Below are 11,083 nucleotides of genomic sequence, written 5' to 3'. Positions count from 1 at the left end.
AATATAAATAAAAAATAAAACTAATTACACAGTTTAAACGAAATTCACGAGACGAATCTTTTAAATCTAATTAGACTATGATTGAACACTAATTATCAAATAACAACAAAAATGATACAGTACCATTTTTCGAAATTTTTCGCCAACTAAACAAACCCTAAACAGGTCCGAGCCTGGTTCAACAATTCGTACGCTAATAACAGTTGCCAGGGTACATGCACCGCCCCTTTGCTGACATCCTTGGCAATGGAAATTGCTTCATCAGAGATTCAGAGGCAAGAACAACGCAGTCTCGATCGAATTCAACTCCCTTCCGTTGTCAGCTTGGGCTTTTTTTTAATATAATAATATAATATATAGCTCCTGAAGGTCGCCGGCGCGGTCACTTGACATCAGTTGGCGGCGGCGAGCTTGTCCGGCGGTGGTGGCAGCGGCTTCTTCTTGCCGAGCTTGTACCTGACCATCCTGAGGATCCGCAGGAACCAGTAGGCGCTCACCAGCTGCAGCCCCGACGCCATCGCCTGGCAAAGCGGAAGCAGAAGAACAGAGCATGTCGTAGGTTGTTGCGACCGAGTTGGTTTGGCTGGCGAACGGATTCGCTGAGGGAGGGCGCATGCGTGCGTTAGTAGCGTACCTTGATGAGGATGGGGTTGTCGGCCGTCACAGTGACGTAGGTGATGTAGGGCCCGAAGCCCATCCGGGCGACGGAGAAGGTGACGGCAAAGAGCACGTCGACGAGGAGGTTAAGGTCGGTGTCCCGGACGCCGAACTCCTTGAGCATCTCCCGGAGGTGCAGCAGCGGGCTGGAGATCTCCGTGATGAACAGGCAGGCCACCTCCTCCGTCCCGCACTGCACCGCCACTCGTCGTTAGTTAGCTCAACAAACCGGCAACGGCCGGCAGCCTACCGACGACGAAATGCATGTCACTTGTCGCCACTCGCTCACCCTCTGGTAGGCGAGCCCGGCGCCGATGCCGACGATGCTGACGAGGTGGTGCACGGTGTTGTCCAGCCGCGTGTCGCCGTTGAGGTGGCAGCACGCCGCGTCGTACACCATGTACGCAAGCGTAACCGCCAGCGCCCTCATCTGCCAGTATTTATTGTGACGCCACTGTCATCGGCTTATCATGAGAGTTAAAGATCGCCGGTGGTGGTTGTAGCCGCCAGCCAGCCGTTCGTTCAGGAGGAAGGCGGAGGCCAGGGCGTCCGGCACTCCGGCATGTGCGTGCGTACGTTCGCACGCCGTGTTATTATATATGTACGCAAAAGAAGAAAAAAAAACCGTATACCTGGCGCGGGGAGGATGCGGCGGCGAGCGGGCAGACGGGGCACGACCAGTCGGCGACGGAGAGGCTGGCGAGGCACACGGCGGCGACGGCGTGCATGGTGGAGACGGCGCGGTTGCAGAAGTCGTAGGAGCGCTTGGGGAACAGCGCCCGCACCAGCAAGAACGCGGTCGACCACAGCACCACCCCGGACGCCACCCAGCTCACCACGTTGCTGCCGTTGACGCCCGGATCCTCCATGGCCACCGACTCAGTCTCCATAGCCTGCTTCCCTCCTAGCTCCTAACCGAGAGGATCTGACGAGAGACGGAGAGAGAGATCTGGGAGGAAATGAAGAAGGAACTCAGACACAATCGGTCACGGCGGTAGCGTGACTGACAGGTATACGGACTCGGACACATGATGCCGTCGATTTACCGGTGGCGTGGTGTGGCGGAGTTATATGATAGGTTCACCGGTGGATTCAATGGGGGTGGTTGGGGACGTCAGAGGAAAGCAACAATTCTTAACTCGTTCTTGGTTCTGGTTGATGCACGGGACGTGTCATACCTCTCCGTTTCTTGTTCTTCCCTCGTGCAAAACATATGCTTTTTGCCTTTAAAAAAACATGTGCTTTTTGTAAATCCCAAACCCTAGCCCGTCGCCACCCCCTCTCCCGCCGCGCCGTAGCCGGAGCAGGCCGACAGCAAGGCCGTGCCACTTGCCGGGATGGTGGCAATGGAGCTTTTTCTGCGCGTTTTCGGTGTGGACGCAACAGCTAGTGGGACGGCGGATCAAGCTCTTGTGCATGCTGTGAAGGGCTCGATTTGTGCTCTTGCTCGCACGTCGGCGTCGGCGCCTTGCTGGGTGCTGCCCCGGCCAGCTGGAAGCACAAAAGAGGCGACCAAGACAGGTTCACTGTTTTGGTACGGATATGCCCGGGTGAGGCCACCCCCTCACTTTCCCGGTGCTGGATAGCCCAACGGATTTGTAGCCTACGTGGGGATGGCGCACGCCCGGCGCCGGCGCCTAGAGACGGTTGCGAGGGACGGTTGGATCGTCGTGGCCAGCGGCCAAATCTGCGATCAGGTGACTAGTCCGCGTGGCTGGTGGTTTGCTAGCGGTGGCGTTGTCGTTAGATAATTTACTGTTTCCTTGTGTGAACACATAGCAAGGGAAGGCGGCGTCGAAAATGCCCCTTGTTGTGGTACTATAGCCGCTACAGAGGCAGGCGCCGAATGGCTCACCTGCCGGACTATAGCCACATGCAGGGACATACGCAGAAGTCAGTCCTGCTACGTTATCTAGTTACTGTTGCAGCATGTGCGCTGTACTAGAATTAGATAGATAGAGTTATATAAATAGATTACCATGACAACTCAGTAAAGAGAGTTCAGATTTGCCATCTCCTATATAGGGCCCCGGCCAACGCTGGTGCCTGTACTGTGTGTGTATGCTCTGTTCTCCCTTTTCTTCAACCTCTAGCCAAAGTGTGTGGGGACGGACAACGCTTGTTCATGGTCGGCTTAGCTAGTGGGTGCTCGACAACACTAGCGGGTGCTCGGCAAGACTGGTGAGTGGTCGACTCACCTGAGCCGGTGATCCTATGGGCCAACAAGTGGTATCAGAGCTGTACAAGCGCTGTCGCCGGACTAACCGCTGGCGATGACGAACGGTTCGAAGATGGGCGACAGTAGTGGCACTACTATGGCTGCCCAGCCACAACCGAAGGTTGTTGTTTGCACGGTAAGGGAGGTCAGCAGCCCCAGTTGGCCAACGCTGACTCACACCAACTATGGAGAGTGGTCGGTGACCATGAAGGTCAAGCTCAGAGCCCGACGGCTCTGGAATGCTGTTGACAAGGGCACCGACAATGAGGAAGATGACATATCAGCGTTGGAGGCTATCCTCGCTGCTGTACCTATGGAGTACAGGGAGCCGTTGGGGGCGAAGAGCTCTGCTAAGGAGGCGTGGGAGGCTATTGTGGCGATGCATGTCGGTTCCAACCGCGCAAAGAAGGCGACGGCCCAACTTCTGAAACAGGAGTACACCAACCTTAAGTTCAAGGATGGTGAAACGGTGGAGGATTTCTCCCTCCGCCTACAGACGCTCATCAGCAAGCTAAAGAGCCACGGCATCACCATCGACGAAGAGGAGGCGGTCTCCAAGTACCTTCACTCCGTGTTGGTAAAGTACATCCAAATCACTCTCTCTATAGAGACGATGCTAGATTTGTCCACCCTCACCATTGAGGATGTGACAGGCCATCTGTGGGCGGTGGACGAGCACCTAGAGTAGGCGACAGCAACGAAGGACAGCGACAAACTGCTACTGATAGAAGAGAAGTGGGCTGCTCAGAGAAACTTTGGGAAGGCAGCCTCCTCCAGCCGCAGTGGCAATGGCAAGCGCCACGGCAAGGCTTCTTTAGAGAAGAAGAAGTAGGTCGACCCCAACGTATGCCGGTGCTGCGGGAAGATGGGCCATTGGGCACGATAGTGCCCAAATCGCAAGCAGGAGAAGAAGGTTGAGGCTCATCTAGCGTAAGTTGATGATGATGATGAGGCCACTATCCTGATGGTGATGTTCTGTGCACTGTACGACGTCGAGGCCGAGGAGAGGGAAGAGGCGATGATGGTGAAGGACCTAGAAGGCCCCGAAGACTGTCAACCTCGACGAACCACATGCCCAAGTCCACCTCGGATGTGTGGGCGCTGACTAGGAGCAGTGGTGGTATCTAGACTCTAGTGCCAACAACCACATGACGGGCTCCAAGGCATCCTTCTCCGAGCTCGATGACGATGTTACCGGTACGGTGAAGTTTGGTGATGGCTCACGGGTGGCAATCCAAGGACGTGACACCATCATCTTCAGGGGCTAGAACAGAGAGCACCGCGCGCTAATGGATGTATATTACATCCCGCAGCTGCATTCCAGCATCATCAGTATTGGTCAGCTAGATGAAAGCGATAGCGAGGTACTGATCAAGGATGGAGTCCTTAGGATCAGGGACTGGGAGCAGCGACTTCTCGCCAAGGTGAAGAGGTCCCAGAACCAGTTGTACCTGCTCGACCTGAAGGTAGAGCAGCCGCTGTGCCTGGCGGCAAGGCACATCGAGGAGCCGTGGCTGTGGCATGCCCAGTTTGGACATCTCAGCTTTGACGCGCTTAGTCGGCTAGAGAAGATGGTCCAAGGGCTACCCCACATCAAGCACGAAGGCGAGCTGTGTGACAGCTGCCTGGCCAGGAAGCAGAGGAGGCTACCGTTCCCAAAGGCAGCCAAGTATTGTGCGAAGGACGCTCTTGAGCTCGTCCACGGTGACCTTTGTGGGCTAATCACGCCAGTTACAAACGGTGGTCGGCGGTACTTCCTCCTGCTCGTGGATGATTGCAGTCTCTACATGTGGATGCAACTCCTGATGAGCAAGGACAAAGCAGCGACATCGATCAAGAAGTTCAAGATGTGTGCGGAGGCCGAGAGCGGTAAGAAGCTCCGTGTGCTGAGGACTGATCACGGCGGTGAATTCACTTCGTTGGAGTTCGTTGCGTACTACGCGGATTAGGGTGTGGTGTGACACCACACTGCGCCATACTCGCCACAACAGATTGGTGTGGTGGAGCGACAAAACCAGATAGTGGTCGGCATGGCCTGATCCATGATGAAGGCCAAAGGCATGCTGACAAGGTTCTAGGGTGAGGCAGTGACCACAACAGTGTTCATCCTCAACTGCTCTCTGACCAAGGCCCTAACGGGCAAGATGTCGTTCAAAGCTTGGTATGGGCGCAAACCAAGCGTGTCCTTCCTCCAGATATTCGGCTACATCGGCCACGTTAGGAAGACGAAACCGATCCTCACCAAGCTGGAGGACAGGAGCACACCAATGGTGTTCTTGGGCTATGCGGAGGGTACCAAAGTGTATCAGCTCTATGACCCATGCAGAGACAAGGTGCTTGTCTCGCGTGACGTCGTGTTCGACGAGAAGGCGGCTTGGGACTGGAACAGTTCAAGCACGGGGGAAGCTGGTGGCTTCACCAGCACCTTCGTCATCGAGCACCTAGTCATCCACGGTGGTGGAGACGCTAGGGAAGAGGTACCGAGCACTCCAGGAGGAGTGCCGAGCACTCCAGCGGTAGAGCCGAGCACTCATGGGGCAGTACGGAGCACTTCAGGAGGGATGCTGAGCACTTAGGGAGGAGTGCCAAGCACTTCAGGAGGGATGCCGAGCACGCTAGGAGTGGTGTTGAGAGGTTCTGCAGTGGTGGCGACCACTTCAGAATGGGTGCCGAGCACTCTCGTGGCGGAGCTAAGAGGTCTTGTAGTGGTGCCGACCACTCCTAGACTGAGGCTGAGCACTCCTACAGTGGTGCCGAGCACTGCAGGAGTAGTGATGAGTTGTCTAGAGGTAGTGCCAAGCACTGCAACTAGGGTGCCAAGCACTCCATGTGCTGTGCCGAGCACTCCAGCCGAACGGGGAACTCCATCAACACTAATTGAGTTCGCCTCACCTCCAAGTGACATCACTGAGTTCGTGGATGCCTTCCACGAAGGTGAGGAGGTGCGGTTCCGTAGGCTGGATGACATCATCGACGACACAGGGCCCTTAGGCCTGGCTGGTTGGCTGCTCAATGACAAAGAGTTGCTTCTCATCAGCGTAGAGGAACCACCCACGTTCGCGCTGGCCGAGCACGACGGAAACTAGCGACGGGCGATGCTAGAGGAGATGAAGGCGATCGAGGAAAACGAGATATGGCAGCTCATCGATCCACCTCTAGGATGTCATCCGATCAACCTGAAGTGGGTATATAAGGTCAAGCGGGATAAACTCAGCGCCATTGTCAAGCACAAGGCGCGCCTCGTCATCCGAGGCTTTATTCGGTGCGAGGGCATAGACTTCAAGGAGGTCTTTGCGTCAGTAGCGCGCATGGAGTCGATCTGTTTGCTACTAGCCTTGGCAGCAACAAAGGACTAACGCGTCCATCACTTGGACGTTAAATTGGCTTTCCTCAATGGCGAGCTGGCGGAGATGGTCTTTGTCAGGCAACCTTCAGGTTTCGCTGTCAAGGGAGAGGAGCATAGGGTGCTCTGACTGTGCAAGGCGCTCTACGGGCTGTGGCAGGTCTCACGAGCATGGAACGCCAAGCTTGACGCCATGCTGGGCGAGCTTAGGTTCCAACGGTGCGCAACCGAGCACGTGCTCTACATGCGAGGATGGGGGAAGGAGGAGATCGTCGTCGGTGTGTATGTGGATGACTTAATCATCACCGGCGTGCTCACGGAGGACATCAATAGCTTCAAGCGCGAGATGGTGGCTCGTTTTTGAATGAGCGATCTCAGCGCACTCTCCTACTACCCCTCAGCATCGAGGTGAGACAGGGGAAGGAGGAACTCATGCTCGGTCAGAGCATGTATGCCTCCAAGCTATTGGAGCGGAGCGACATGGCTGAGTGCAAGCCATGCATGACTCCGATGGAGGAGCGGCTGAAGCTGATGAAGGTCAGCACCACGGCGAAGGTGGATACAACACTCTACCGGAGCATCGTCGACGGTCTGCGCTACCTAGTCCACACGAGGCCGAACATTGCGTTCGCCGTGGGCTACGTCAGTCGCTTCATGGAGGATCCTAGAGAGGATCACTGGGCTACGGTGAAGTAGCTACTATACTATATCAAGGGGACGGTGGATCCAGGGATCATCTTTCCCAAAACCGACGGGAGTAGGCTGTAGCTTACTGTGTTCAGCGATGCAGACATGGTGAGGGACATCGATGGACGATGGAGCACCTCTAGCATACTTATCTTCCTCAGGTCGGCCCCAATTTTATGGCTATCACTGAAATAGAAGGTGGTGGCGCTATCTACATGTGAGGCAGAGTACATAGCGGCGGCCACAGCGGCATGCCAAGTTGTGTGGCTGCGCCGGCTGCTGGGCGAGCTGACCGGTGCGGAAGCTCATCCACCAGTACTGATGGTGGACAACCAGCCCACCATCGCCCTCGCGAAGAATCTAGTTCTGCATGACCGGAGCAAACACATCGATGTAAAGTTTCACTTCCTCAGGGACTATGTCGATGGACAACGGATCGTCATCGAGTTCGTCGAAACTGGTCAGCAACTCGTGGATGTCCTCACCAAATCGCTCGGACGTCTTCGACTCATGGAGCTGAAGGAGATGATCGGCATAGGGGGGTACAAGGGATAGCAGTAGGATTAGGGGAAGAATTATTAGATAATCTACTGCTTCCTTGTGTGAATACATAGCAAGGGAAGGCGGCGCCGAAAACGCCCCCTGCTATGGTACTGTAGCCGCTACAGAGGCAGGCGCCGAATCGCTCACCTGCTGACTGTAGCCACATGCAGGGACAGGCGCAGAAGTCAGTCCTACTGTGTTATCTGATTACTGTTGCAGCATGTGCGCTGTACTAGAACTAGATGGATAGAGTTGTATAAATAGACTACCATGGCAACTCAGTAAAGAGAGTTTAGATTTGCCATCTCCTATACAAGGCTCCGGCCAACGCTGGTACCTGTACAGTGTGTGTATGCTCTGTTCTTCCTTTTCTTCAATCTCTAGCCATAGTGTGTGGGGACGGACAATGCTTGTTCGTGGTCGGCTTAGCTAGTGGGTGCTCGGCAAGACTGGTGAGTGGTCGACTCACCTGAGCCGATGATCCTGTGGGCCAACAGTTGTGTGGCTGGCGGCTAGATCAGTAGGGGGATGACTAGAACAGCGTGCCCGGCAACCAGGGTGCTGCACCCTGTTCGCTTGATTGTATCAGCCACGCTTATCAAGCGAATAGGGTGCTGCACCCCTGTTCGCTTGATCGTATCAGCCACGCTTATCAGCCATGATACAATGTTTTCTCTCACAATAAAACAACATCAGCCGGCTTATGAAACGGTCAAGCGAACAGGAGTCAGATCTGCGAGGTGACGGCCAGATCGGCTTGGCCGGTGGCCAGATATCGGTTGAGAAGGCCATGGTAGGTTGCTCGCCATTAGTGGTGGACGACGGTGATGCCTGCGGGCGCTAATCCCTCGCTGGAGGCATCATTTTGCATCTTCTACATCAACCCATTGCATCTCCTTCGCTGAGAAGGTCGTGGCAGGCTATCGACGCCAAACGACAGTGACACCTACGGGTGTCATTTCCTCGTTGGAGGCGTCGTCATGTTCCCTGCCATTCTCCACCTCCATCAGCGCATTGCGTTCTGCACTCCGCCGATGAGACTCGACGTGGTGGCTTCTCCTACATCGCTACCTGCTAGACGTGCATGAGGTCCAAGAGGTCTTAGCTAGACGCTAGCGGACACCTCCGATGGTTGAGAGTTGCACCCATGCTTGAAGACGTATAAGGTGGAGAGTTGCTTCTACGCAAGGTCAAGATAGGTTGAAAGCAAGGACAATGAAGAATGTCTTAAGCTTAGTCTTTGTAGCTTTTTTTAGTCCTTAAGCTCTCTTTTTTGTTGTTGTTTTTTGCTTCTCTATTTTAGGCTTTGAGCCTAAGGGCTCATGTAACTTTTGGCTTTGTATATCCCAAGCGGATATAGAGGCTAGATTTTATATCCTTTATCAAAAAATTAAAAACTATTTATTGCGAGCTGGAGGTTTTCCTTTTTAGTATATGGTTAGTAATCTGTTGGACTGGTCCCAGAAAGCGACGTGGCTAGTTCAGTTTCAACGAAAAAACAATAATAATTGGAACAACATCATAAATGCACTGTTGCAGATAATTCATATATACCTGGTTCTAGATATAATAGTGGGCTAAACTATTATATTTAGCAGTAGTCTTGTTCTGGAGCTATCAAAAGCTATAATAACGAAATATAATGTAAGTTATTTTATTCAATTTTACAAAAATAAAACATGAAAGTTCCTAATTAATTATGCACAAAAACATGAAACTAAGTGAATTTTATAAACAGAAATACTAAAATACACGCACAGGTTCTAAGAGAACATATTTATATGTTTATTATTTCAATCAGCATACTCATGGCAAAATCAACATTCATATTTATTTGTCATTCAATAACAAACTACTTAACAATTATGAAATGGTCCATTACATCATTTAATTATTATGTAAAGAACACATCGGTGAAGCTTAGGTTATACACATCTAGAATAAACAATGAATATTTGTGAGTTGGTCAGGATTAGCGGCGTTTGGGCTAAGCCAAATAGATAGCAGTGTTTAGTAGAGCTAAAGTGTTTCTAGCTACAATAGCAATAATTGGCAGTATCATAGCGGCCATGCCCAGATGCCCTACGAGCTATATATAAACAACAACAAAACATAGCGGTGACCACATTTAACATATATAATAATGAAAGCAACCAAACATAATCTTACTGAATGCAACTTGTATGTACAAAAGACCAAACACCGCATATACAAAACAGCCATGTCATGGCCGGCACCCTTCTTACTCGTAGCCTTGACTTCAGATTCACCGTCATCTGCAATACATAACTTTAATTATTCAGTAAACTTTCAACTCCATAGAAGATGTTCATATATTCCTAAACGCAAAATCATTCCTAGTTAGGCAAAGTTTTCAGATCAGAAGCCAAATAAAAATCAGAAAGAATCCTTTGAAAACATTAGGAGATGCACACTTTTTCTTATTGGCATCTAAACACATCAGACCCTGAACAATCTTAAAAAATAGTGAAGACAACATAGACAGCAAAAGCAGCTCACCAACAGGTTAAATTGAGATCTGGTCATAGTTGGTCTGAACTTATATTTAGATTAAAGTCATAATATGAGGACACCAAAAAATGTGGATAAGCAATGAATTAGCTAAGTATAATCCAATGAATTAGCTAAGTATAATACTATAATCCAATGAATTAGCTAACTATAATACTATAATCCAATGAATTAGCTAAGTAAATATGGATCAAGTTTACCTTGTTAATGTGACCGCTAGTGAGCTACTATCTACATGCAGGTAGCTGATCTATTGGTAAGTACCCCATCAGAGAGCGGTCTTCATTGTCTAGGAAGTTGTACAACCAATCCTTAACACAAACAAGGGCTTCAAGGTTCAGGTGTCACTGAACTTCGATTATCACTAAGAACCAATGAAGTTGTCATTGACCCAATCAATGACCCAACAGGGCCATTCATTGCCGTCAGACTGTCCAAGTAGCACACGGTCAGTCATATGACCCTAAAAATCAGTACTAAATCCGTCATAAATTATAAGACGTTTTGACTTTTCTATATACATTGTTTTTTACTATGTATTAAGACATACTGCATATTTATGTGTATAGCAAATACAACGTATCTAGAAAAGTCAAAACTTAACGTCTTATAATTTGGAACGGACCGAGTAAATAGAATGAAAAAAAAGAACTTTTATAGCTAGAGACGAGCGACGATTAGTCAAGGCAAGAATGTGTCGTATCCAGCAGCCGGAGCATAGCCAGCCATGAGCACCTGGCTGCACCTCCCGTAGGCGCCGGATCAGGGCAAGCGAAGGGAGGGGAAGGAGAGTGGCCGTACCTAGACTAGAGCTAGGAGAGGACAACAGCGGTGCTGCTGATGGCGGCCGTCGTGTGACTGGGTGAGTCCGCGAGTGTTGGAGGATTGGGGAAAGAGTAAACCCACCCACGAGCTGAACCCACATGAACCCGAAAAAACCAACCCATCCAAGTCCATTCCAATCCGATTTCCTATCAAACCCAGCCCATCCCAACCCGTTTGACCTCTAAATCCATCATTACTACATAAATGATTTTGCAAGGCAGTGCCCTTTTATTAACCAAGCCATTTACAAAATTCAATCGCCTCGGTTAATGGGCGGT

The 11,083-nt window shown here is 51.2% G+C and overlaps 3 protein-coding genes across 4 annotated transcripts in view; 1 reads left to right on the top strand and 2 right to left on the bottom strand.

Moving 5' to 3' along the window:
• Nucleotides 1-11,083, bottom strand: part of LOC136449759 (uncharacterized) — a 259,701-nt gene that overhangs the window by 134,023 nt on the left and 114,595 nt on the right. The gene's annotated exons all lie outside the window — the stretch shown is intronic.
• Nucleotides 44-9,632, bottom strand: LOC136449757 (uncharacterized). Of its 2 annotated transcripts, none has more exons than XM_066449925.1 (5): nucleotides 9,618-9,632; nucleotides 1,290-1,606; nucleotides 947-1,087; nucleotides 635-850; nucleotides 44-521 (listed from the first exon to the last, which is right to left on the bottom strand). In XM_066449925.1, the coding sequence occupies exons 2-5, from the start codon at nucleotides 1,545-1,547 to the stop codon at nucleotides 393-395; spliced, it is 744 nt and encodes a 247-aa protein (XP_066306022.1). In that variant the 5' UTR covers nucleotides 1,548-1,606; nucleotides 9,618-9,632; the 3' UTR covers nucleotides 44-392. The 2 variants fall into 2 exon arrangements, with proteins under 2 accessions (XP_066306022.1, XP_066306021.1); XM_066449924.1 differs by lacking the exon at nucleotides 9,618-9,632 and adding an exon at nucleotides 1,704-2,643.
• On the top strand, nucleotides 5,971-6,582 carry LOC136454477 (uncharacterized). Its single transcript, XM_066454893.1, has 2 exons — nucleotides 5,971-6,162; nucleotides 6,379-6,582. Exons 1-2 carry the CDS (start codon nucleotides 5,971-5,973, stop codon nucleotides 6,580-6,582), a joined length of 396 nt encoding a protein of 131 aa, XP_066310990.1.

The sequence above is a fragment of the Miscanthus floridulus genome, chromosome 5, assembly GCF_019320115.1.
Source record: "Miscanthus floridulus cultivar M001 chromosome 5, ASM1932011v1, whole genome shotgun sequence".
NCBI lineage: Eukaryota > Viridiplantae > Streptophyta > Magnoliopsida > Poales > Poaceae > Miscanthus > Miscanthus floridulus.
Note: the sequence above shows the minus strand (reverse complement) of the source record. Positions and strands in the feature narration are given on the sequence as shown.

Bases quoted from the DNA above. Each gene is read 5' to 3' on its own strand.
- LOC136449757 (XM_066449925.1), bottom strand. From the start codon at position 1,547: ATGGAGACTGAGTCGGTGGCCATGGAGGATCCGGGCGTCAACGGCAGC. The intron at 1,088-1,289 runs GTATACGGTTTT...AAATACTGGCAG, and splicing joins CCGCATCCTCCCCGCGCCAG to ATGAGGGCGCTGGCGGTTAC. The intron at 522-634 runs GTACGCTACTAA...CCGCTTTGCCAG, and splicing joins ACAACCCCATCCTCATCAAG to GCGATGGCGTCGGGGCTGCA.
- LOC136454477 (XM_066454893.1), top strand. From the start codon at position 5,971: ATGCTAGAGGAGATGAAGGCGATCGAGGAAAACGAGATATGGCAGCTC. The intron at 6,163-6,378 runs GTCTTTGCGTCA...GGGCTGTGGCAG, and splicing joins AGGGCATAGACTTCAAGGAG to GTCTCACGAGCATGGAACGC.